We start from the raw sequence: 26,042 nt of genomic DNA, 5'->3' as shown, positions 1-26,042 counted from the left end.
ATCTGGAAAGCAGTTGTGATTTGTAGCAGCAAACCCCGCACAGGTTAAATAGGCACACCTTACCACTGATTCTAAATTGATCGTTGTTACATGTCTTCTATGGGTTTTTGAATTTTATAGAATCATAGAACAGTACGGCACAATATAGGCCCTTCGGCCTACAATGTCGTGCCGACCTTTAAACCTCGCCTAAGACTATCTAACCCCTTCCTCCCACATATCCCTCTATTTTAAATTCCTCCATATGCTTATCTAGCAATCTCTTGAATTTGACCAATGTACCTGCCTCCACCACCCTTTTGTGCAGAGGAAAAGTAAAAGCGGGAGGATAGGCCTGAATTTAATTTACTTTAAAAAGATCTGTACCACAGAAAATCATTACCAAGTTGTAAAATTAGTATTTCGCTTTCCCGGGTTCTGGTTATTGTGATGTTAATTTTAATTGACGCTTTGTTCTGTCGATTTACATTTTTTATATTCGATATAAATATTATTAATTTCTGCTAATTCATAAATGCCACTCAGTTTTAACCTTTAATTATAGGAAGTTAAGGAAGGGCACTCCAACATATTATTCCATCTTGTTCCTGCAGTGGAATGTTTAAGCTCCCACATATGCTCATTTAATTACAGATAATTAGAAGAGTGAACTTGTGCTTATTTTCTAAAAACAGTTGAAATTCAAAAAAAAATTAGTCATGTTCCTATTTAGTAACTTCTGACTGCAGTCATGAATTTAAAGTGAGAAACAAGATTTTAATCCTTCTAATACTAAAATTAGCAAATTCACAAAAATATGCTCTGCATTTTCAAAACAAGTATTTAGCTGAATATATATTTATCCAGATCACTAAGGCAACAGATCACCCTCCTAACAATCCATGATGTTGTGTCTGAATACAGATTGTCCAAACATTTGCAATGCATTTGTATGTAACAGGCTATTTTGATCTGATGTGCAATATCTATTTTTAATTGAGGGTTGTTGTTTACATTAAAAAAGTTTGTAAGAAAATAATGAGTTATCCATGTAGTTACCATTAGCTTTCAGGAAAGCTTGACAAATATTTTGGCCATCAATATAATCACCATTTTAACCCGTGGTAAATGATATGCCTTTGGCAGTAGAATTTAAAATTATTAGGCATTTATAGATGGGATGTACCCCAGGTTGCTGTGAGAGGCAAGGGAGGAGATTGCGGAGCCTTTGACGATGATCTTTGCATCGTCGATGGAGACGGGAGAGGTTCTGGAAGATTGGCGGGTTGCGGATGTTGTTCCCTTGTTCAAGAAGGGGAGTAGGGATGGCCCAGGGAATTATAGACTGGTGAGTCTTAACTCAGTGGTTGGTAAGCTGATGGAGAAGATCCTGAGAGACAGGATTTATGAACATTTGGAGAGGTGTAATATGATTAGGAATAGTTAGCATGACTTTGTCAAGGGCAGGTCCTGCCTTACGAGCCTGATTGAATTTTTTGAGGATGTGACTAAGCACGTTGATGAAGGGAGAGAGGTAGATGTAGTGTATATGGATTTCAGCAAGGTTTGATAAGGCACCCCATGCAAGGCTTATGGAGAAGGTGAGGAGACATGGGATCCAAGGGGACATTGCAGTGTGGATCCAGAACTGGCTGGCCCACAGAAGGCAAAGAGTGGTCGTTAAAGGGTCGTATTCTGAGTGGAGGTCAGTGGTGTACCTCAGGGGTCTGTACTGGGACCCTTTTTGTGATTTTTATAAACGACCTGGATGAGGAAGTGGAGGGGTGGGTTAGTAAGTTTGCGGATGACACAAAGGTTGGCGGTGTTGTGGATAGTTTGGAGGGCTGTCAGAGGTTACAGAGAGACATAGATAGGATGCAAAGTTGGGCTGAGAAGTGGCAGATGCAGTTCAACCCAGATAAGTGTGAAGTGGTTCATTTTGGTAGGTCAAATATGTTGGCGGAATATAGTCTTAAATGGTAGGACTCTTGGCAGTGTGGAGGATCAGAGGGATCTTGGGGTCTGAGTCCATAGGACGCTCAAAGCGGCTGCGCAGGTTGATTCTGTGGTTAAGAAGGCATATGGTGTATTGTCCTTCATCAATCGGGGAATTGAATTTAGGGGCCGAGAGGTATTGTTGCAGCTATATAGGTCCCTTGTCAGACCCCACTTGGAGTATTGTGCTCAGTTCTGGTCGCCTCACTACAGGAAAGATGTGGAAGCCATAGAGAGGGTACAGAGGAGATTTACAAGGATGCTGCCTGGAATGCGGAGCATGCCTTATGAAAGCAGGCTGAGGGAACTTGGCCTTTTCTCCTTGGAGAGACGGAGGATGAGGGGGGACCTGATAGAGGTGTATAAGATGATGAGAGGTATCGATCGGGTAGATAGTCAGAGGCTTTTCCCCAGGACTGAAAGGGTGGCCACAAGAGGACATAGGTTTAAGGTGCTGGGGAGTAGATATAGAGGAGATGTCAGGGGTAAGTTTTTTTACTCAGAGAGTGGCGAGTGCGTGGAATGGGCTGCTGGAAACAGTGGTGGAGGTGGATACGATAGGGTCTTTCAAGAAACTGTTAGATAGGTACATGGAGCTGAATAAAATAGAGGGCTTTGGGTAAGCCTAGTAATTTCTAGGGTAGGGACATGTTCGGCACAGCTTTGTGGGCCGAAGGGCCTGAATTGTGCTGTAGTTTTTCTATGTTTCTATGTTTCTATATGATTAAAATAAAACTAAAATAAATAAAATAAATGTAAAAGACCATGCCAAAAATAAAATGAACTGTTTGTTTTGACATCATGTCAAATTATGTGAAATATTTTAGCATGTTTCTTTAAAGGAAAGTCAATTCATGATAAAGTTCTACAGTATGGTCGATGTTAAAATCCATCCCCATCTTAATCATCTTCCACTTGCTGAATATTGAAGGTCTATTTGAAATGTGTTTCAATGAGTTTAATCTAGTTTGTATTTGACAGGTCATATAGATGCAGTGGTGGATGATCTTCTGATTTTGGGCTTAAGACGGATAGTTGGAATACGGTACTACAACTTTCATTTTGTATCAGACTGTGGCATGCCTCAAATGGAAGGTCTCAATAGAAAAGGTTTAACTTTCATGGCAATAACATTACTTGCTCTGTAAGGGCCACAGACTTAACTGAGCAAGATCAGATATGTGGCCCATCTGTAGACACAAGAGACTGGAATCTGAAGCAACAAACAATCTGATGGAGGAACTCAGCAGGTCGAGCAGCATCTATGGGAGGAAAGGAATTAGGTAGTCCCGATGCAAGGTTTCACGTCGACAGTCTTGATGCAGGATTTCGACCCAAAATGTCACAGTTCCTTTCCTCCTACAGATGCTGCTCGACCTGCTGATTTCTTCCCGCAGATTGTTTGTTGGCCCAACTGTATTTGTCTTATACAGGGAGGACAGGAGTTCATTCGTTGTTAGAAATCATTAAGAGAAAATCAATATACAGAGATGCTAACTGCAGGGCATCTGAAATAAATGTGGCAGTGGGGCAATGGCAACTGCTTCACACCTACCCCCAACACCACATCAACCCTACTTTAAGCAAAATGGAAAAGATGCTACTTAGTACTCCATGCTGAAGTTGGGCTCATCAGTGGGCCCGTGCTGTGGTCCAGATTGTTGGGTGGATTCAAAGAAGCAGGACTTCCTTGACATGGGTCCCAGTCCAGCACTGCTCTGTGAAGATCAGATTGTCCTTGTAATGATAGTTCCTTGTGGTTCAATTCCTGAGCAATGCTTTGAAAGGAGGATTGTGTGGTGAATAATGTAACTCCTTGTGCTCCTGATGTGGAAATTCCACCAGAGTGCACAGGTGGCTCATGCCTGGAAATGCTTGGGTGAATTTCCAGAATGGCAAGAAATGACTGGAAATGGTTGCTATCACTTTTCACTCTGGGGGAAATAAGATAAATTTTCAACTGCAAAATACTGAAAAAAAAAGCAATGCAGGTAATTTTTTGGCAAAGTTGTATCATACAGAATTGATCAAGATTAAAACAAAGTTTCTTTGCCAGTCTAATTTGGGCTGGACCATGCCATATGTTTATCTCATGCAGGATATTTATGGTTATACCTACCTTTCAAAGTGAGGAAAAAAAAAAACACTCAGCTTCACTGATTCTTTCTACCAAGTTGGCAGCAAAAGTTAAATCACTCTTGTGGTTTACCAAATGCTTGCAGGGAAACCCATTTTTGCTTGATAAATCATGATATTTTTGCTTGTAATATTAAATCTTGTGGCTTAGGCATGGTTGGAATCAGTAAAGAGTATGCCTATGGGTGATGGAGAGCCGACAATATAATGGGTAGAAGGAGGAAGGAAATTTCCCACCCCTCCTGCATCAATGGGGCATTTGCAAAAGAGCAGTTAAAATGAAGTGAGCTCCATTGCTCATGCAGATCCTGATAAAACTCAGTTTTAACACTGACAATTCCAATCACAGAAAAGGTTTCTATGAAATTAGGGTAGGGACATGTTCGGCACAGCTCTGTGGGCCGAAAGGCCTGAATTGTGCTGTAATTGTTCTATGTTCTATCTATGTTCTATGTTTCTGCTGGCAGAACGGGCGTGTAAGGCAACAAGTGTAACCCCACTAGTTACAAAAAAAGGAGAGAGAAAACAGGGAACTCTAGACCAACACCAACAGTAGGGAAGTACTTTAATTTACTATTAGGGGTTTGGTGACAGGGAACTTAGAAAATAACAACAGGATTGGGCAGAGTGAACATAAACTTATGAGATGACAAATTTTTCAGACTTTTTTTGAGGATGCAACAGGCAGGATAGATTAGGATAAATCAGTTGGATGAGATTATTAAATAAAATTAGAGCAGGAGATATTGGGGGTATATATTGCATGGACTGAAGATTGGCTAATAGACAGAAAACAGAAAGTAGGAATAAATGAGTTGGGTGCCAATGAAATCAGGGCCCCAGCTGTTCACAATCTGTACAATGTAATAATCTGTACAATCTCTTCACAATGATCTGGAAAAGGAGATTGTGTAATATATCTAGGTTTGCTGATGCTACAAAGCTGAGCGGCAGCTTGGATTTTGTGGAGGATACAGAAAAGCTTCAATGGAATATGGACAGGCTATATGAATTGCCAAGGACAATGGAATAAAATGTGAATAAATATGAGGTCATCCACATTGGTAGAAAAATAGAAAGATTTTTTTTTAAAGATAACATTTGATAGGTGTTAGTATGTTCAGAGGGTATCATTGCATATGAATCACTGAAAGTTAACATGCAGATACAGTAAGCAATTAGAAGACAAATGGTACACTGATCTTTGTGGCAAGAGGATTTGAGTAGGAGAGTAATGGCATCTTGCTCCAATTATTAATTCAGGAGGATAGAAGATGTTCACGTGAATGGTCCTTCAGTCTGAGAAGCCCTGGCTGTGGGCAGCCACTGGATCCTCACCATTCTCAAAGTCATTAAAGTTACTCCTTCATTGTGCTGAAGGTTCTCATTCAAAAATGGCACTGTTGCAAAGCAAACTTGTGTAGCCAACAGGGTGAGCCGCACTGCAGGAATCCCAACAATTCTCCTATGGCATTGGCACACAGTTGCTCCAGTGGTCTTCTTGGTGAGTGCCACAGTCAAGCTGTGGATCTGCCTGCAGCATAGTTCAATCATTGGGAACAAAAAGGTCAAATGTGCAGGACTGGCCTAATTCCTAATCAGCAAGCCTTCTACCGGCTGCACAAGGCCAAAGAATTAGGGGGTGAGGGATTGGTGCAGGATAAAACTATCATAGCAGCTACCAGGACAGTAGAACCAGAGCTGTATGTGGGAGAGATGGCAATCACACACGGGCGAATGTTAATGGAGAGGAAGACCTTCTACCCGACACGAATGCTATCTGCAAGTGAGAATATCACAAAACACTAAAGCCTTATCTTGCTGCTTCCGGAAAAATGATGAAAATGTTTACTCCTGCAGAACAGCATTAGTCACTGATTTCACTAAGCTCAGCTACCACCCAGGGGTGACCTTGAAAATCACTGTCAGGCTGCTCAGTATAAAACTGGTGACAAGAAACCTGAAGAGGGCATGTGAATTGGCACAGGAAAAATAGCAGCAGAGGTGGACAGCAGAAACTGCTGAACATGTATCAACAGGATATCGCAATTAACAAAGAAACAAAAGACTTTCCTTTCTTCCTTCCTTATGTCCTTCAACTAAATCCTGAGAGCTGTTGGCATGAGGTTAAAAAGCAAAGCTGGAAGAGGTTAAGGTTCATTTTAACACTCAGGTATTTGGGTTTCATGTTGGGTGCTAAACAGAGAGCAGCACAGATACACCTGGATGTCCGGTCTGTTCCTGTTAAAGCAAAAGGGTGGCTAATTGCCTAAAAGGTAAGTATAGCACAGGAAACCAAAGGTTTGGGCTTTCCCTCTCACTGTGTTTCACTGCTGGCCTAACATGAATTGCTCCATTGTGTCCATTTCTATTGGCACCTGTGAAATGCCAGGAGATTGTGTAAAAAAAAGCGATCTGTAAAAGACCTGAATTATTAACTAACAGAAAATAAGTTTAGTGCTTGGCCAGCAGTGGCATCATGGCTAATAATGGATGGCGTGGACATCATTAACAGGCCCGCAGCCGATCCTGAGCAAAAGGACTGGGAAGTTAGCAAGAAACAGGAGGTCACTGATTTGAATGGAACCAAGCCAAAGGTAATTATTCCAGCAGGTGTATCCTGTCCTGAGTGGGTGTGTGGTGGTGCCAGCCTGCAACACTCCTCCTTTGACCCAGGAACTTGCCCTATCGGGCTTCTTCTTGTTCTCTGGCTACTGAGTGCCCTTGCCAACAACTTTATGATGGTGAGGAAGACACTGCTGCTCACATGCTGTGACCTCATCAAAATAGGAGATTGGACCCAATGATGTCAGTGGAGATAAATCTGAGATTTTAATGAGGTCTCAGTAGCAGTCATATCTTACTCACCACAATATAACTTTTGGCGAGGGATTTGCTTTTGGTTCAATCCACCAAACTCTCCACTGCAAGTTATAGTTTATAACACTGAAGTATTCACTCCAGGCATTGAATTGCATTGGATCACTCCTCCAGATAATGCTGTACACCTTAGCTGAAAAGCACACAGGTTGATAAACCTATTCCACCCTCTCCCAACCAGCACCCCTTCAACTTGTGTCATTCAGTCTCTTTTGGTCTCTACCTGATCAAAGACATTCCCTCCCCCTTCTCTGCAATGTGTTTGATTTCTAACTTTTCTCATTTCTGATGAGCTTGAAGACCCACACCTCAAGATTCAACAACAGCTACTTCTGCACTGCCATTAGGTTCTTGAACCAACCTGAAAAACTTTAATGCTACCTTGGTTTATATTTTTTCTCTCCTTCAACTTGCACTAATGCTGTTATGTTTGCTTTTGCTTATTTTGTCATGTAAGTTACGTATAGTTTATGTTAGTCACGTTTTTACTGTGTTGCTGCTGCTGCATAAAGCTGATCTTCATGGCATTTATATCCTGGGTACGTATACCCATGATAACAAACTTCAACATGAACTTAAAGTGTTAACTCTGCTTCTCTCTTCATAGATGCTGTACTTCCAGCATTCTCCATTTTCATTCCAGACCTCTCACATAGCTGGTCTCACATTCTGTTCTGCAACTGTTGCATCAAAATAATTGTCTTCATAACTCTGAATATATTGTATTACATTTTCTTGAGGTCAACTGTGTACATGAAACTGCCCATATAAAAATGGAGAACTAATAACTCTGATCCACAACTGTAGGAACTACTATCTTGTATTGCATTCCTGGATACCATGAAATAAATTGCATCACTCTCTGTTTTCACTGCTTCTTAAATACCACTTGCATCCTGACTCCCATTCTAACTCTCTTTAGACCCCAGACTTTTCCCCTTTTCTGTTGCAATACTTGAAGACACCTTTTATGGTTCATCTCCAAAGCTTTCAACTCTGACATGCCTGTTTTCAGTCTTCCTTGTGGCATATTAGCTGTGCTGTATTGGCATGACATTAGTAAATCCATGCCTGTTATAACATTCTTCCAACGATTTTCAGAGCTTTAGAACGTGCCTCACATTGCAATACAGCCCTCATTTAACACTTTCAGCTCTGGCCAATTAGTAATTGACTTGTAGGCAATGAGCTCTTCCCCAGAACCTTGTCAGTGTCATCTTTGGTATACTCAATCAACTTCACCTCAGGCTGACTCTTTTTCTTCTCTCCTCATTTGTGGACACTTCTTCTGACCTGCCCGCCTTTTGATTTTGTAGATCATCCCATTGTTCTGAAATTGCCAGGTTACTGCCAAAATGATGCTTTTGACCAGACTTTATACACAATGGATTGCTTTCCACTGGCCCTGGACAGAGATGATCCTTTCCACTGGGGCACTTCACTGGTTTACTTCTCTAGTCAGCTTTTTACTTTGCTTTGCAGGTCTGCTTCTTAAACTTGTGATGGCCTCCACTGGTGCGTCTGTAATTGACACCTTCTGCCCTTGTATTTCCCCGCCAAGCTGATGCAATGCATGCTTCATTTGATGACCTGCAGTGAAATAGATCCATATTCAACCCTTATTGGCAGACATCCAAACAGTCAACACTGCAAATCCATGAATCTCGAAGTATGCCCTCAGCATGACCTACGACTCAGTGCAGCCTTTGTTTATATTATCCAAGCTCAATGCAAACCTATTTAAGGTGATATTATATTCATGTTCACAGCCAAGCTGCTTTATTACAGTCCGTGGCTCTATGCTGCATGACTCTCCCTAAGCCTTCTTAGTCCACAACTCAAAGTGCTTCCGGCAAAGCACTGTCCTATCTCCTCTCTACCTCCTCCCAGGGAGGTCTTGTCAGATGGGCTGTCATCAAATACCACCTGGCATGCTACCAGGGTATTGTTACCTACACCTTAATCACTACACATACCTTATGGAGAGAATTGTCTGTAATTTGCCGAACACTCATTCCAGATTGTACTTTCTCCCACTATTCTAGGACGTTGCATAGTAGCCATTGAACTACCATTTTCTACAACTATCTCACTGAAGTTGAAATCTGTAACCATGGTCCACCAGTGTCTGCTTGCTGGAAATCCTTTGGCACCTTCCACATCACCAGTGGCCTGTGTTTCCCAAAGTGTGACTGGCTTCTGGACCTCCTCATGGCTCATTTAGAAGTACAGGCTGTGAGTAGCTCGATCCAGTCTACTCCAGTGATCACTTGTGCATGCCCATGGTTCCATCTATCTCTTTGAAAGACTGAACAGTTCACTTTCCTACTAATTTCCTCCTGCATATGTGCCCTATGCTATTTTCTTCACTCCAATGAAAAATGATGGAAGTGTTTTAGATACAAATTTGAGTGACAGGATTATTCGCTATAGTTTGTTGCACATGTTGCTTCTTCAATCAATGAAGTGGCCTTAAATGTGCAGCCCTGATTAACCTCCTCGGGTATGTAATAGATTCCATCATCTTATTATCTGACTTCACTGTGTGAGTGGTATCCCAATGGGATTATTCCACACACTTGCTTCTTTATGGGCCACTGTTGGACTACTCTGGTATCAGACATAAAAGATACCACTGCTGGTGTGCAGTTCTGGTCACCGCACTATAGGAAGGATGTGACTGCACTGGAGAGGGTGCAGAGGTCTGCACCTTAATCAGGGTGTTGCCTGGGATAGAGCTTTTGAGCTATGAGAAGGGACTGGATAGGCTGGGTTTGTTTTCCTTGGAGCAGAGAAGGCTGAGCGGGTCTTGATTCAGGTATATAAAATTATAAGGGGCATAGATGGGATGGACTTGCATTAAATTTATGGCAAGGTGCTCTACCTTTTCTCCCCATGTGACCTGCCAGTTTTCCATCAAACACACTAGTGGCATCCACATGACTTAGTATGAAGAATGAAACCATACCACCCTTACCACCTCTATGGGCTTTATACCTGTTTGCACCTTGGAATCATGCCCTGCATGAAGCTGTTTCATGTTTTTAAGTGTCATCTTCATATTGATGTCTAGTCTATATGCTTACTCAAACATTAAGTCCACCATATTAAATAATTTAACTGAATTCTCTCATCCACCAGTCCACACAAACAAGTGGCCAAAGAATGTTTGATCTAAAAAAGTTGGGAAATTGCATCTCTTTTGTTAGTGTCTGCTAACCGTTTCTTCTGGTTACCTAGCCTCTGATTTCTGCCAAATCTGTAGCTCTTGAAAATCTCAAGTGCCAGATGAAAATGCTCCTTGAAGGTTTTCATTATGTCCTTGAATGAGACTGCATCTGCTGTTCATGGTGCTTGTAGACTTACTGATGTCTCTTATGTCCCCAGTCCTTCCTCCAGCAATGATATTGCCTTCCTCTTCTTGTGTACCACTTTGTTTCTCTGTTCTGCGTCCTGCACTGGGACCTTGGCAGTGCCCATCATGGTGAGGAATATTGTCACTTGTTACATTCACAGGACAAATGGCTATGCCTCTAGCTTCTCGACATATGTGCCACATTCTCTGCAACCATCATCACTGCTCTACTAAAAGACCCTGTTCTTTATTTTCTTCAAGGTAGATCACTGTCCTATTGCTCCCCCAAACAGCAACATTCTTGACTCTTTTATGATACCAATTTCCTCAGCAAATAAACAGAGGTGGAGATATCAATGGAACATGCTTTACTGAAGGCAGTAGTATTAACAGCAACATTTAGTACAATGATGTATCAAAGTCATACCACATGGTACAGTTCTTAAAAGGTACACCAACAACTAAATGCACTACATATTGTGAATGAGGCACCAATGAAGGAATGTTGTTCTGGATGGTTTTGACTTTTGTTAGAGCTGCAAATGGAGTGAACTTCTGACTTGTGCCTTATAGATGGTGGAAATGCTTTGGAAAATCAGGAGTTGAGTCACTTGCCTCAGATTGCCCAGCCTCCAACTTGCTCTTGGGGTCACAATATTGTTTCTTGTCAATGAAATGAAGTAAAAAAAAACTGACCAGAAAGTCTTGGATTTAATAGTCAGTCTAGACTGTTGCTGATGTGGGATTACAGCAGTGTTATTACAAGATCTTCAGTGTCCCTGAGCTAAGGAAGGAGAAAAATCAGCAAAGTTTCAACATTTCCTATTGCTATGTTGGAAAATAAGCATCAGGATAACAAGGCACAATTGGCTGTGACGCCCCACAATTGGCAGCTATGCTGTCACTAATTGCTTTAGCTCAAGCGTGAAGGGTAGCTACTTCAGAATTGGAGAAGAAAATTGGGTGAGAGTGGAAAGAAAATTAGATTATTCATACTTACATTACACTTTTGTCCCAAAGATAACAATGAAACTGTTACCTCCTGAATCCACAAGCCATCTGTTTGTCTTTCCTTTAGTATCTGCATATTGAAGAACTGCCACTAAATCACCCCTTTGAAGTGTCAGGTCAAGATCTTTGCTTCCAGAAATATCATTGGTAACTAGGTATATTTTGCTGGGGTCGTATTTTTTCAAAAGCATGTCCAATTTTTCTTGATTAAAAGGCTGAAAAAAATTATAAATTAACTGGAAAAATGATTCAAATGCTAACATAGCAAAGTAATTTCACTATAGACAATTCACATAATTCATAATCTAATATCTGACTTATTTAGAAGCTAGCAATTTGCAACAACTCTAGATAATGACATAATTGTTAAATGAAATATACAACATCCAAGACTCTGTCATGTGGATTTTAAGTGCTTAGTGGCTATTTGATGGAGCATGCAGCCAGCCACTCAAGAAGTTGACCAGGTTGATGGCTTCACCAAGAGCCCATTTTGTTGGCTGCCTCTCATTAATACACATACTGCAACTGCATGTTTGAAAAAGATGTTGTGACGCTGCTCACCTTCTCTCGGCCACAGCCCTCTTTATTCTCCTTCAGTTAAGAGGGGTTTTCCTGGTCTTGATGCCTCCACAAAAATCATTACAACATTTTATTTTGCACGCCTCTTCTGCTGATTTATCCTGAATTTACAAAATGTCCATGTGTGGTAGTGAGTCCATGACTATAAGTTTAATTCCATTATTGTCAAATTTCCACCAGGGCAGGAGTTAAATTGGCCTTTGTTATTTTAAATTGATCTTTTTAACCATAGAACCATAGAACAATACAGCACAATACAGGCCCTTCGGCCCACCATGTTGTGCTGACCTATTTGTAGCTACAAATAGGATATGTTAATTATATATAAAAGTCTGTGATATACAATTCTAAAAAATATCGTAAATTATAACCCCGTTTCTCATCTCAGTTTCAAGTTTCCAGTTTCCAGTATTTGCATTTCTATCTTGTGATTTATTGTGGTGACTTGCAACAAACAATATGCCTTTTTCCTTGGCTAATTAAAGGGACAGAAAAGCCAGCATTGGCATTAGTGAAAACTGTCCTTTCAGGAGTGATTATCAATCACTTACTGCCATAAGGTTGGAGCATCATTTCATTTGATTGACATAAATGTACAATAGCTAAAATGTGAATTGTTAAAATGCCTGCTCATAAAATGATTGCAAAGCTTCTCTAGCCCTTTTTTTCTGGGGTGTAGGTGCCCTTTCAAATTTGCTTTTAGTCCATTAAATGTTATACCTTTTTGATTCCTTACTACAAATTTTCTGTGCAGTCATTTTCCTGGACACGTGTAATTATGAATTACCTACAGAAAATTCATATTACTTTTTAAATTGTTTTACATGTAACATACCTGTTCAATAATTTGTTCCATGATTGATTCAAATACTTGGCAGAACTCTTCCAGTTTTACATCTGATTTCTGCAATGTTTCTTCTGTTTGTTGCCAAAAGTTGACTTTGTGGCTAGGTAGAAACTGAGAAACAAAAGTAATTTAAGAAGTTGTTCTATAAACATTATCTGATGATCGAAGATCTACTCAGGGCGAGGAAATAGTAGTTCACACATTTGATAATTAGTAATTGCACTATGTTTCATAGATTTATGCTTATTAGTGGTATTGGTTTTTCACTGAATAAATATATATAGATGCTGCTGGTCACAGAGGTTGATATAACCCTCACACAACAGAGCAGAGCTTACCTGGTCTGCTCTGGTTCTATTTGAAGGCGGCCTGATCTGGATCACATTCAGACTGTCTAAGATATCATTCTTCTTTCCAGTAACAGGTACATGTGGAGCACCACCTTGTATTTAGATTTAATTGAAATGGCTCATTGGTCTTTCCCATTAAACTGATAATATTTGTCTCTTTTTAAATTATTCTGTCCCAGACTTAATATGTACATTTTAATAACTTTTTATTATATGCTTTAAGTTGGTTGTAACTTGTCAAAATAGTTATTTAGCTGAAAATTAAATTGGCAAAGTAATTTGTACGATGTGGTACTGACAGAGTAGATAATCTTGACAGAACAGATAATTTTAATAGATATATAAATCCAATTTTTCTCTTGACAGCTCACCAAATTTAATATTGAGTAGCAGTGTCATACAGCTCCAAAAGGTTGCAGTATGACATGCTCTATCTTTAAATGCCAGCCAGCACTTATATGAATATTTGGCTGAGGTATTGAAGGACTGTTCCTATCTATGTAAGTATTCTCCAACAATTAGTCATTCATGTCAATATTCTTTCCCATACATCAACTGCCTATTTTTTCCCTTGGTGACTTGATCTTTAGAACTGATTGCTCATGTAAAGCACGTCGCTCGGATGTGGCATCAGCCAGGTGCAAGAAAAGCCTACTCTTTCTGCATTGGTAGCTTACTCAAGTTCGTCTTTTTCACATTGTGCATTCCTGTACTTTACCAAGTAGAACTACTTGCCTTATGGTTTGCTGTCAACCATATTGCATGGTAGAGTGTGCTGCATTGATACTATATAGTACCATTATCACTTAGGCCATGGAACCATGCAATAAGTCCCATTTGTACTTTTCCCATCCTCTGGAGAGACCCTTGCAAACCAAACCCTCCTCTTCGCTGTGTTCTGCAGTGTACCGCAAGAGGGTTAAGCATCCCTGCTCAATTAGTACAATTTTACATTTATTGAATTACATTTCAAGGCCCAACGCTGCAGTTAGCTCCCTAAGCAAGGGGGTAATTTTAGGGTCTAATCATGCTTGTGGTGGGAGATCAGAGCATTTCCCACCATCTGCACTTCTGTTAGATTAAAATACTTCTAAACTGCATCACGGAGCTGATATTTTCCACACAACTGAGCTGAATTTGAATCCAGCTCCTGGAAAAGAAAAGAAACTAATGTTACCCAATTCACCATTCAATCCCTCCAATACATGTAATAATTCAAGACATATTATTACCTCATGCAGATGCTGACTGATTAATTCAAGGATGTTGTTGGCTAAGTCATGATGGACATAGATAATTGCTTGTAGAATCTGAGCTTGTAGCTGTAGCACAATTCTGTTAAATCTTGGCAACTCTGAGAGTAATAAAGAATGGAGTGTTTCATATGTCTTCTCAACAGTCTTCTCATCATAAGATGCACCACCTTCTTGCTTTATTTTCTCCTGAATTTTTTCATAGTCTAACATTTTATCTTTGTGTTTTCTAACCAGCTGTTGTGGCCCACTGAACATGCTTGTGAGGACACAGAGTGGTTCATAAATGATGGATTCCAATCTTCTCTTCTGTTTTGACAAAGACATTCTCATATATAGTCATTAATATTTATGAGCATTAGAACTATTCCTAAAACTAGAGGGTACACATTTAGGGGTAAGAGGTTTACAGAGGATTTGAGGAAAAACTTTTTCACCTAGAATGTGGTTGGAATCTGGAAATGCACTGGCTGAATGGATGATGAAGGCAGGGGTTCTTGACACTTAAGAAGTATCTAGATGAGCACTCGAATCACCAACACACAGAAGGCTATGGAACAAATGCTGGTAAATGGGATTAGTTAAGATAAGTATTTCATCGAGATGAAGTACCTATCATGAAAATGGTGGGCGATGGGCCCGTTTCTGTGTGTACATAAGAAATAAAAATGGGAATAGGTCTTTTGGTCCTTCAAACTTGCACCACCATTCTATAGGATAATGATTGATTTACTTCCATTGCACTTTCCTGCATTATTCCCATGAACCATTATTCCCATTAGTACACGGAATCTATTGATTTTTTTCTTGAATATACCAACCAGTGGGCATCCATAGCCATTTAGAGTAGAGAATTCCAGATTCATAACCCTTTTGTGGAAGTGTCTCCTCTTCAAATAAGGTTGATCCTTTTTGAAACTGTGATCCACTGTGGAGATTTTCAGCCAGAGGATGCACACTCCCAATATCTACATTACTAATTTTATAAGTTTCAGTAAGATTACCTCTCTAAACACAATTGAATTGAGACCTAGTTCACTCATTTTATGAATTTTATGCCTTTACTTACAAATTGAGGAATTACTTGTTGGTACAGTTTTTCGATAAACCCCCGATAGCAGGCAGCAACATGTTCATCCACCAAATCAGAGAAGTCTTGGCATGGGTTTAAATGTTGAAAATGCTGTGTCAAAATTAAAGAGAATGATTAAAAGATGGACAAGGTTAGTGTAGTGAGTGATTTTTAACATTTTAGCTTCCCCAATATTGACTGGCACTCCCTTAGTTCAGGGTGATAGTGACTGTTGCCACTGCATGCAGAGCAGTCCGTGCAGAAAAAGGTGGCAGCATCTCTGCCCGCAGAAGGCGACAACTAAAGAAGTCTTTAGTTGCTAGAAAATACTTAGCTTCCAGCTGCATTGCCTGTCAGATGGCTGGAAATTGCAGGGGCACTTCCTGAAAGTCTCGAGTGCAGGCCATCCCTGGCAAACTATTATTTAAGAACGTTAATGAATATACATTAGAGAAAGATATTAAAAAGTAGTATTTAAATGTTGTAGCCATGTCTTTTTTTCATTCCTTCTGAGCTGTAGGTGCCTTTGGTGTCCACTTCTGTGCACCATGATAACACTTAAAAAAAAGTTTCTAAATATATCTTATAAATTGCCCTGTCACCACTACTACAACTAAAATATAGGAAAAAAAGTGAAAACATTAAAAGCAGAATTATTTTTGTAATTCTGAAATCAATTCTAGAACATTGTAATCCAATGCTGGATTTTTTTTTGCACGAGTTGCCATAGAAATAGAAGATTTTAGTTGAGAATACTTTTCCTGAACATCATTCATGCAAAAAGAGTGGCTTCTGAACTTAAAATGATGAACTTAAAAGCCTAGCATTGTTAAAATTATTTCATGATCTAACAATCACAATTTCTATTTAATAAATTCTTTACAATGAAACTTACTTTTAGATAAATGCTGCATTCCATATTCATAAAATTTTGTGATTAAACAAAAAGAAAATCATATAAAGAGAAAAAGCACTTTAGGCTATGAAATTATTTTGTGGTATACTTGTGTATGAACCACTAATGTTGTGATGAATTAACCCATTTATTCCAAATGGGCTAAGACTCTAAATATCTACCCACTCGCTAAGCTTCATTGGTTTGAAAAGTTATAGTAATGAAACGAAGCCAACATGTAAGCAGCCCAGCTAGGTATAAACATTGGAAAAGAGTGGCAGAATAGATACATTTTAATTAATTTACTTACAAAATATTTGATTCTAATGTAATAAGAAAAATCATTTGAACATTGAAGCTCATTGGGATTCTCACTGGAAATTATTTTAAAGACTGCATCAAATATAAAATCAGCACTCTATTTAATAGTAAATTGCTGTTTTTAACCCTTTCCTTTAGCTAAGTTAGGATTAACCAAGTTGGTGCTTATTCAAATAAATATTATCTGTTATGTAGCAGTCTATAGTAAATAGGGCTGCAACTTAACTTGAATGTATTCATAGTTTTACTAGTATTGTGATCAATAACAGGCATATAACTATATTAAAATATGTCCTTGTGTGTGATATTTAATATTATTGAGTGTCATTTAAACAAAACAAGAAATTTAAACCATTACAAACCAAATGAAGTTAAGGTGCAGCAGGGAAAGGGTGAGAACTAAAGTTAAATTAGCTGTACAAATAACAGGCACCAACTATGCACAAATTTCCAGTAATCTTTTTAACTAAGCTAGTACCTGAACTCTTCAGTTATGTAATGGATTCTGTGAACACTCATCCTCAAGTCAAAATGTACTTAGCTCATGCATAATGAGTGAAACATGAGAAAAGTAGTGATGTGGAAAAGGGAAAGGTAAATGTACATTTAGAAAAAAAAATTAAAAGACATAGTAAACCTAAGTGGAAATGTAGTAATATATATGATTAGATGTATAGAGTCAGTAGTTCTCTTCCAAGCCAGCAGGGGTGATTGTGTTTTTGGAAGCTTGTCTGTGTCACTATTTTGATCTTTGGTATTCACCATTTTAGTTGATCTCTACAAGGGCTGCAGCTGCAGGCATGTACATTCAGTAGGCTTGAAGAAAATAAATATAGCGCCTAAAGGATGAAACTCAGTCTCCACTTCTTTTGTATGTTAAGATATAATAATTTTTTGCAAAGTCAGATAGGTCCAAAGAAAAAGTTTTTCAAAGAGAAAATAGGGAAGAGAAGGAAAGACCAACATCCGTCTGCTTTAAACAAATTCACCACAGTAGGTTTGGTTGTAGCACTATGCAGACGCTAAGGGCAGTTGTACCCACTTCAAGGTAAAAGCCATTAGCAATGCTTCTGCTCCAGTAAATATAACTAAACTCCAGACATGTCTGGTGATGTTGAATTACTAATATTAGTTTTTTTCCCCAAATCCAGCCATGCTCATTGCTCCACTGCACAAATTACTATAAAAGGATATGAAGTAGAGGTGGATTGAAGTTCAAGAAAAGACTTTTGTGCATTCCAAAAGTAAACTGATGATGTGCTAGTCCATGACTCAAACAGACAGAGAGTTCATCTTTGCTTATTGTCCTTCATCATACAGTGGTGGTGCTGTGTTATCCCACTGATGGAAGATGGTTCTGAAAAACCAATATTTTATGTCCAGAAAGCTGAATGCAGTAGAGAAAAAGTACTCCCAGCTGGATAAAGAAGGGTTAGCCATCATGCTTGGAATGCCAGTTCCATAAGTATATTTTTGGATGTCACTTTAGCATCTACACAGATCACAAGCTCCTGATTTCTCTATTCCATGAAATGAAGTCAGTGCCTCGAATGATTCCCCCATGAGTTCAAAGATTGGCTTTGGCTTTGAGAGCATATGAAGAAATTATTGTTTTCAAAGCATGGAAATACCTGAGAAAAGCAGATGCTCTCAGTTTGGAGCCCGAGATGACTACTGATAAAGGAATACAGGGCCCAGTGTTGACGATGGATCATCAAGCCAGTAGATACCACACAAAGTAAGAAGGCAGTGGGAAGCAAAAGATTTTGTACTGCCTCTAGTGGAGTTTGGATGTTCTACCAAAGAAAGGAGATCACCAGTTTGGTAGACACCATTTTGATTGATTCCACAAGGGCTGTGTTGCAGACTTTTCCACTCAGAAAATTACTACAGTTCCTAAAGGATGAAATGCAGCCTTCACATGAAACAAGGACACAACAGTGAAATCAAAGGAAAGAAAGAATAAATATGTAAGAGCAAAATGCAAACTAAAGGTAAAAGGCAAAGAGGGATGAAAACAAACAAGAAAATATCAAAAAAGGACAAGAAAGAAAAGGATATAAAAAGAAAACGAATTGTTTTGTTACCTCCACATTTGTTATGTAATTTCCTGTGTTCTTCTTCAGTGTTGTAACATCTTTTTCTATTATGTTGAAAAGCATCACCAAATCATCATAATCTTTGTCTTTAGTCTATCAATGAATGGAAAAAAAATGCCTGTTAAATTGTAAAACAAAACAGCTGTTTCTCATTACGTTTTACACTTTGTTGTCAAAGATCCACATATCAGATTAATTGGTTAACCCACCTCAACGATACAGAATCACCTACCCACTTGATATATAACTATATATTTCATTAATATATTTTAATCCAGAATATTACTATAATAAAGAGTTTGATCGTTATTCCCTCTGCTGGATCAGAATAGGAAAGCAGTACAGTCCACACAGAACAGCACTTGCCAGCATCCATGCTGATGAAACTTTATTGAAGGACAACTACTTGTCAGAAATGGGAGTATGGGAAGCTTCATAGATTGGGATTGTGACGATTGGGAGGTTAAAGCATCGGAACGAGTCCACATACTATTTTAAAGTAATAAATGGATAGATGATGCGCCATGTACACTGTGTCCATTGGCATTAGCCATTATGCAGAGGTTCACTAGGGAGAGCTTCTTACTGATTCTTAGGAACTAGCTGGCCCCACAAATCAACCCTCCTCCCAAATCCCAGCAAACAACAATTCTGTCACACTGTCTCCTGGTGTCCTGCTGCCACTTCCACAAAGGAATCACCAGAAATCCTGCCCATGTTATTCAGTATGCTGTCCCAAAAACATGTGGACCTTCAACAGAATTCAAATGCAGCCCAATAATTGTCAGAGCTTTAGTTCACTTCCACTGGGTGAACTCTAGCCTTGAGCCATCTGTGACTCACACAGAAAATTGGCAGCAATAATCACAAACGTGGTTGGATTCAGATCTATTACATGATGAAAGCAATACATTTTAATAGAATTGAAAGTTTGTTTTAATTAAATAGCTTAGAGTACAAGAAGTCACAATTTTACGTTGCTTAAGACCAGACAAGGGGTTATATGTCAGGAGGTGATTCTTTTCCTGAAGAACGGGGACCCGTGAAACAGTGGCAATTCATGCCAGATGCCTTCAGTTCTGATGAAATTTCACTGACTGAAAGTAGGTTCAATGATCTCCTGTGACACTGTACACACAAACTTGTAAAAGAAACCGCTCCCTTCCTGTACCTGTTTCCGTTGTTCCTCAGGCAGTTAAAATGGCTGAAACAACTGACCCATTGATTTCTAGCAGTTGGCATTTTTAACCTGCTCTCCTGAGCAGGTGAGGAGGGCCTCTGCCAGGATGTAGCAAACTCTTGCTTATCTATACAGGCTGGGCCTCAATTCATTGGGACCCAGCTGCAACTTTGACCCAAGATCTGAATGCTAGAGCCAAGGTAACTGTATTATTATGTAGTTATAATAAAGAACCACAGTTCCCAGTAGGCAATGCAAGGGGTCACATGGGGGAACAGGAAGTGGCTGTAAAAAGAGAGGGAAAGCTTCTCTGGTGTTGGCTAATAAAACGTTCAGATGTTAAACCCACGTGAAGTTTGTCTCTTGAAGAACAAACATAACATGGTGTCAGAAGTTGGATTGAGGTCTGAACAGGGAGAGTAGATGAATACTGTGTGCAATTGAGAAAGAGACTCAGTGAGTATGAAAGAAAAGCTGTAATAAGACGGAGAAAAAGCTGGCCGGCGTGGCGAGGGAACACATCGTTCCTGAAGTTCAGCAGTCACTGGATTTAGAACATAGAACATAGAAAAGCTACAGCACAATTCAGGCCCTTTGGCCCACAAAGCTGTGCCATCAAGAGAGATTCAGGTGAGAGGCCAAGAGTTCCTGTTATGTATAAGCTAAGTCCTCCCATGCCTATGCAGTTTACTGGCAATCTAACCGATAAATGGAAACGCTTCAAACAGCGATTCAGCATATATTTAGATGCTATAGAACCATAGAACAATACAGCACAATACAGGCCCTTTGGCCCACCAGGTTGTGCCGACCTTCAAACCACTTCTAAGACTATCTAACCTCTTCCTCCCATATATCCCTTCATCTTAAATTCCTCCATATGCTTATCTAACAACCTCTTGAACTTGCCCAACGTATCAGCCTCCACCACCACCCCCGGCAGCGCATTCCATGCACCAACCACTCTCTGGGTGAAAAACCTCCCTCTGACATCTCCCTTGAACTTCCCACCCATTACCTTAAAGCCATGCCCTCTTGTATTGAGCATTGGTGCCCTAGTGGTAGCGGGAGGGAAAAATGAAAAATTGAAAGTGTCTATTTTTCTGCATGTGATTGGCGAAGATGCTTTGGACATCTATAACAGCTTTCAAATTGATGAGACAGCTTTTGAGTTGGGCACTTTGATGAAAAAAATTGAGTATTTTATCCTAAGTAAAAACATCACATTTGAGAGATATAATTTTTTTCCTGTGACCAGAAACAAGGTGTTAGCTTCAACCAATACTTAGCTGAGCTTCACACACTGAGTAAGTCTTGTGAATTTGGAGATTTGAGAAACTCACTAGTTAAAGACAGAATAGTTTGTGGAATTCCAGATAACGGACTCAGAGAAAGACTGTTGCGTGAAAAAAATTTGACCCTGGAAAAGGCGGTGAATATGTGTAGGTCAGCAGAAACCACATGAGCACAAGCTAAGGAGCTGTACAGAGCAGACACAATAGTACATGCTGTGAAAACAGAGAAGCAGCTTCCAAGGTGTTTCTGAAAGCAACAGCAAAGAGGAAGGCTCAAACGGCACATGCAGCCGATGTGGAGGTGGACACATTCCAAAGATGAGTCCTGCTTATGGGAAGTCCTGCAATAGCTGTGGGAAGAAGAATCACTTTGCAAGGTGCTGCAAAGCTGGGGCTAACAAGAGAAAGGTGCACACAGTTGATGAGAAAATGGAGGAATTCTTTGTGGATTCTGTACAGACTGTGGCTGCTGGTAAAACAGAATGGATTGTTCCAGTAACTGTGAATGAGACACTAATTCCATTCAAGCTTGACACCAGAGCTCAGGTGAACCTGTTATCCATGGATGATTATAAGACTCTCACAGTAAAGAGTAAGATTTACCCTGTGAAGTTAAAAATGACAGGCTACACTGGAGAGAAAGTTCCAGTAAAAGGGGGCTGTATGGTGACCTTTAAGCACAAGGGGCAGAACTTAAAAATCACAGCTACTGAAAGAGTGTACAGCCAATATTAGGTCTGAGTGCATGTGAAAAGCTCAACCTAGTGAAAAGAGTTTTCATAGTATCTTCACATACCAAAGATGACCACACAACACTCATGGAAGAGTATGCAGATGTCTTTGAGGGGCTCGGATACTTACCTGGTGTACACAAAATTCACATAGATGAGGCAGTGGCTCCTGTTGTCCATGCATGCAGGAAAGTTCCGTTTCAACTTAGAGATAAGCTTAAACAAGAACTAGCACGCGTGGAACGGATGAATGTCATACAGAGAATTGAAGAACCAACAGATTAGGTGAGTTCACTGGTCATTGTGCAAAAGAAAAATGGAGCATTGCAGATATCTCAATAATGCCATCAAGAGAGAACATTTTAAATTGCCAACACGGGAGGAGATCATGTCCCGGTTTTCAGGTGCCAAATGGTTCAGCAAGCTCGACGCATCATCTGGGTTTTGGCAGATGAAGCTTGATGAGGCAAGTTCGAGACTCTGTACTTTTAACACACCACAGGGAAGATATTGCTATCTTCGGCTGCCATGTGGGATCCTGTCCGCACCAGAAGTCTACCATAAGACCATCTACATGATTTTTGAGGGCATACCTGGTGTCGAGACCATGATGGATGACATCATCGTCTGGGGGTCCACCGAGGAGGAACATGATACTCGACTGAGACAAGTGCTTGACATGACAAGGAATGTCAATTTGAAATTAAATAAAGAGAAATGTGAGTTTGGTGTTAAGACACTGATCTTCATAGGAGATGTCATATCTGCAGAGGGAGTGAAGCCTGACCCAAGAAAGACGTCAGCCATGGAAAACATGGAGAGGCCCCAAAACAGAGGAGGTGAGATGTTTCTTAGGGATGGTGACTTACCTGGCTAAGTTCATCCTTCGACTGTCAACAGTGTCAGCACCACTTAGGTCACTCCTTGAGCAACAAAATGAATGGATTTGGTCTCATGAGCAAGAAGTGTGTTTCCAGACGTTGAGAAGGGTCCTAACTGAAGACCCCGTGCTGAAGTTTTATGATCCGGAAAGGTGTATCAGGATATCAGCTGATGCGTCCCGGCACGGCCTTGGATCAATACTACTGCAGCAGCATGATGGCACATGGCAACCTGTGGCCTATGCATCAAGGGCTTTAACAAGTGCGGAAGCCAACTATGCACAGATAGAGAAAGAGCTTCTCGCCAGTACATATACATGTGAAAGGTTCCATCAGTACCTCTATGGGCAAGCTATTGAAGTGGAGACAGGTCATAAACCATTGGTCTCAATTATGTCCAAACCACTGAATGACTGTCCTATGACGATACAGTGCATGTTGATAAGGCTGCAGAAATATGATGTGAAGATGATCTACACACCGGGAAAATACGTTTGCTGCTGATGCGCTGTCTTGAGCAGTCGACAAGACTGAAAAGAGTGACTACAGGTTAATGCAGATGTACAGGCCTATGTTGACATGATTGTCACCTCTCTTCCAGTATCTCCAGATAGAATAGAGCAGATTAGGAAAGCAGCAGAGGCAGATGAAACAATGAAAGTACTCAATGTTACAATACGGAAAGGATGGCCAGCAGCAAAGGATGACTGTCCAATGTGCATTCAGGATTATTGGGCATGCAGAGCTGAACTGTCAGTAGTGAAAGATATGGTCTTCAAAAGGGAACAGGTTTGTGATTCCAGTGTCACTACGCAAGGAGATGCTCCAGAAGATACACGAAGGGCTTCTTGGGGAGGAAAAATGTAAACGTAGAGCACATGAAGTGATGTACTGGCCAAGAATGAACCAAGACATCAGCCGGACCACTGCTTCATGTGAAATATGCCTTACCTACAGACCAAAGCAGCAAGCAGAACCACTTACACCACACCCTGTACCAGACAGGCCGTATTTCAAAGTTGGAGTGAATTTGTTTGACTGTAATGGGAAGAGCCATATTGTTGTAACAGACTACTTTTCCAATTATCCAGAGGTTGCGACACTGCAATCAACGTCCAGCAAAGCAGTTATCATGTTCCTGAAAGCTGTGTTTGCGAGGCATGGAGTTCCATGTGAAGTAGTATCAGACAATGGTCCACAATTTTTGAGCTGTGAATTCGAATCCTTTGCCAATGTTTGGGGGGGTTTCGACATATAACCTCAAGCCCACATCACCGTAAATCTAATGGCCTAGCAGAGAGTTTAGTTAAGGTGGTGAAGGGCCTCATGAAGAAAGCGCAAGATGGACGAGAGGATTTCCACAGAAGTCTAATGATTTACAAAAGTGCACCACTGCAGAACGGCCTTTCACCAGCCCAAATGCAGATGGGTCGACGCAAACGCACTAACCTTCCAATACATGAAAACCTGTTGACACCTGAAGGAGCATACAAGGTCAAACAGGCTAAAGAGGAAGGGAAAGAAAAACAGGAACAGAATCACAAGACAGCGAAAAGCCCACCAGTCCTGAAGCCTGGGGATCAAGTGCGAATCCGAGATCATGAATCTGGCAAATGGTCCATGCAAGGAATTGTGCAAGAGGAAGTAAATCCACATTCATACCAGATCCAGACGGAGCGAGGGACGTCTCTGAGGAGGAACCGTGTGGATCTACGACCACAAGTTCCAACCCCTGGCTGTGACCCATCCCCTGTCAGTACACCAAAGGGGCCAGCATATGGAGAAAATGAACATGTGGACCAGAGTTACCAGGAAAACACCAATAGTAATGCAGCAAATGAAAGCAACACACCTGCGAAAACATTCGCACTTGATGTTCAGATGTTAAACCCACACGAAGTTTGTCTCTTGATGAAGAACAAACGTAACAGTAACCACCTTTTTTCTCCAAACTGCTAGCATTCATTCTCTTCTCCATCTGCATAAGCACCAAGCATCCCATCCTGTCTCTCAAATAATGTTGCCTGCACATTGCACTTTACTTTCAAGTCTCAGAACCGGTGGTCAGGGGATATTTGCAACCTACACACATACAAAACTAAACAAGAAGTTCTATCCCATTTTGTTACCATGTATTGCAGGATTCATTTGATAGAACAACTTGTCCTCAGGAGTATCTACCATTCTTTACTTCTCCATCACTGTAATGCACTTGTATTACTCCAGCAAAGGATTATAAAATGCATTTAGATAAAGAGTATGAGAACATAATTATTATACCAAATCACAACAATCAGGATGCTCGTTAATCTTAATGACAGATCTCAAAACCAGATTATTAGCAAAATATTTTAAACCAGCAATAACAGAGAATACCAGGAGCCTTGTAGTTGCATGTTACCAACACACACAAAGTGCTGGAGGAACTCAGCAGGTCAGGCAGCATCTATGGAGGGAAATAAACAGTCGATGTTTCGGGTCGAGACCCTTCATCAGGACTGGACTGCGTTGACGGGGAACTGAATCAGATTCTTGTTATTCTGGAAAAGTCTAATTCGTTCCAGTACAAACTGGTTTTTTGAATTTGCTGCTTATTCATTAACGTATTCCAATACTGTTAACGAAGTTCACCACAGTTATAAGTAGTATGCTTACTTGTTATACTGGTCAAACAACTTACTTTTGGAAGAATTCCAGTTTCATGTTTAATAACTTGACTGAGTCTGGATGCCTTCTTTGCAATGGAATGCGTGTTTATTCTGCATATTGAATCCTTTATTGAAAGATTTTCTGCTCTGATATATTTGTTTGCTGTTGGAATTGGAAGAAACATAAAACATCAACAACAAAACAGTTTCAAGCATTTGCCTCTCACTGATCTAATACCAAGTTGAAGACAACTGTTTGCCAAATATAACATCTGCTATCAGAATATTGTAGGATATCATTAGAACTAGGTCTTCACCCATGTCAATTTGGTTCCCTCACTGCCAGGTTCTACTGTGCCAGGTCTACTCATTTGTACAGCAGGTTGATTCAATAGCAATGGGAAACTGAGCAGGTGCCAGATTTCCCTAAGTTATAAATTCAATTTTCTTATGTACTTGCAAATTTTATCTGCCATTAATTCATTGAATCAGAGTGACACAGAATGAAAACAGGCCCTTCAGCCCACTGGGA

General features: G+C 40.2%; 1 protein-coding gene across 7 annotated transcripts in view; it reads right to left on the bottom strand.

The window, feature by feature from the left end:
• arhgef37 (Rho guanine nucleotide exchange factor (GEF) 37) overlaps nucleotides 1–26,042 on the bottom strand; it is a 127,249-nt gene that overhangs the window by 3,748 nt on the left and 97,459 nt on the right. For 4 of the 7 annotated variants that reach the window (XM_052013500.1, XM_052013497.1, XM_052013499.1 and 1 more), the window contains 6 exons: nucleotides 25,543–25,673; nucleotides 18,764–18,868; nucleotides 15,458–15,571; nucleotides 14,368–14,697; nucleotides 12,774–12,896; nucleotides 11,385–11,571 (listed from right to left, as the gene is read on the bottom strand). In XM_052013500.1, coding sequence (XP_051869460.1) covers nucleotides 11,385–11,571; nucleotides 12,774–12,896; nucleotides 14,368–14,697; nucleotides 15,458–15,571; nucleotides 18,764–18,868; nucleotides 25,543–25,673 — 990 coding nt within the window. Of the gene's footprint in view, nucleotides 1–8,232; nucleotides 8,581–11,345; nucleotides 11,572–12,773; nucleotides 12,897–14,367; nucleotides 14,698–15,457; nucleotides 15,572–18,763; nucleotides 18,869–25,542; nucleotides 25,674–26,042 lie in introns of those variants that run through there. The other 3 variants (XR_007956162.1, XM_052013502.1, XM_052013501.1) reach the window with 3 other exon arrangements.

The sequence above is a fragment of the Pristis pectinata genome, chromosome 4, assembly GCF_009764475.1.
Source record: "Pristis pectinata isolate sPriPec2 chromosome 4, sPriPec2.1.pri, whole genome shotgun sequence".
In the NCBI taxonomy this organism is placed as follows: Eukaryota; Metazoa; Chordata; class Chondrichthyes; order Rhinopristiformes; family Pristidae; genus Pristis; species Pristis pectinata.
Note: the sequence above shows the minus strand (reverse complement) of the source record. Positions and strands in the feature narration are given on the sequence as shown.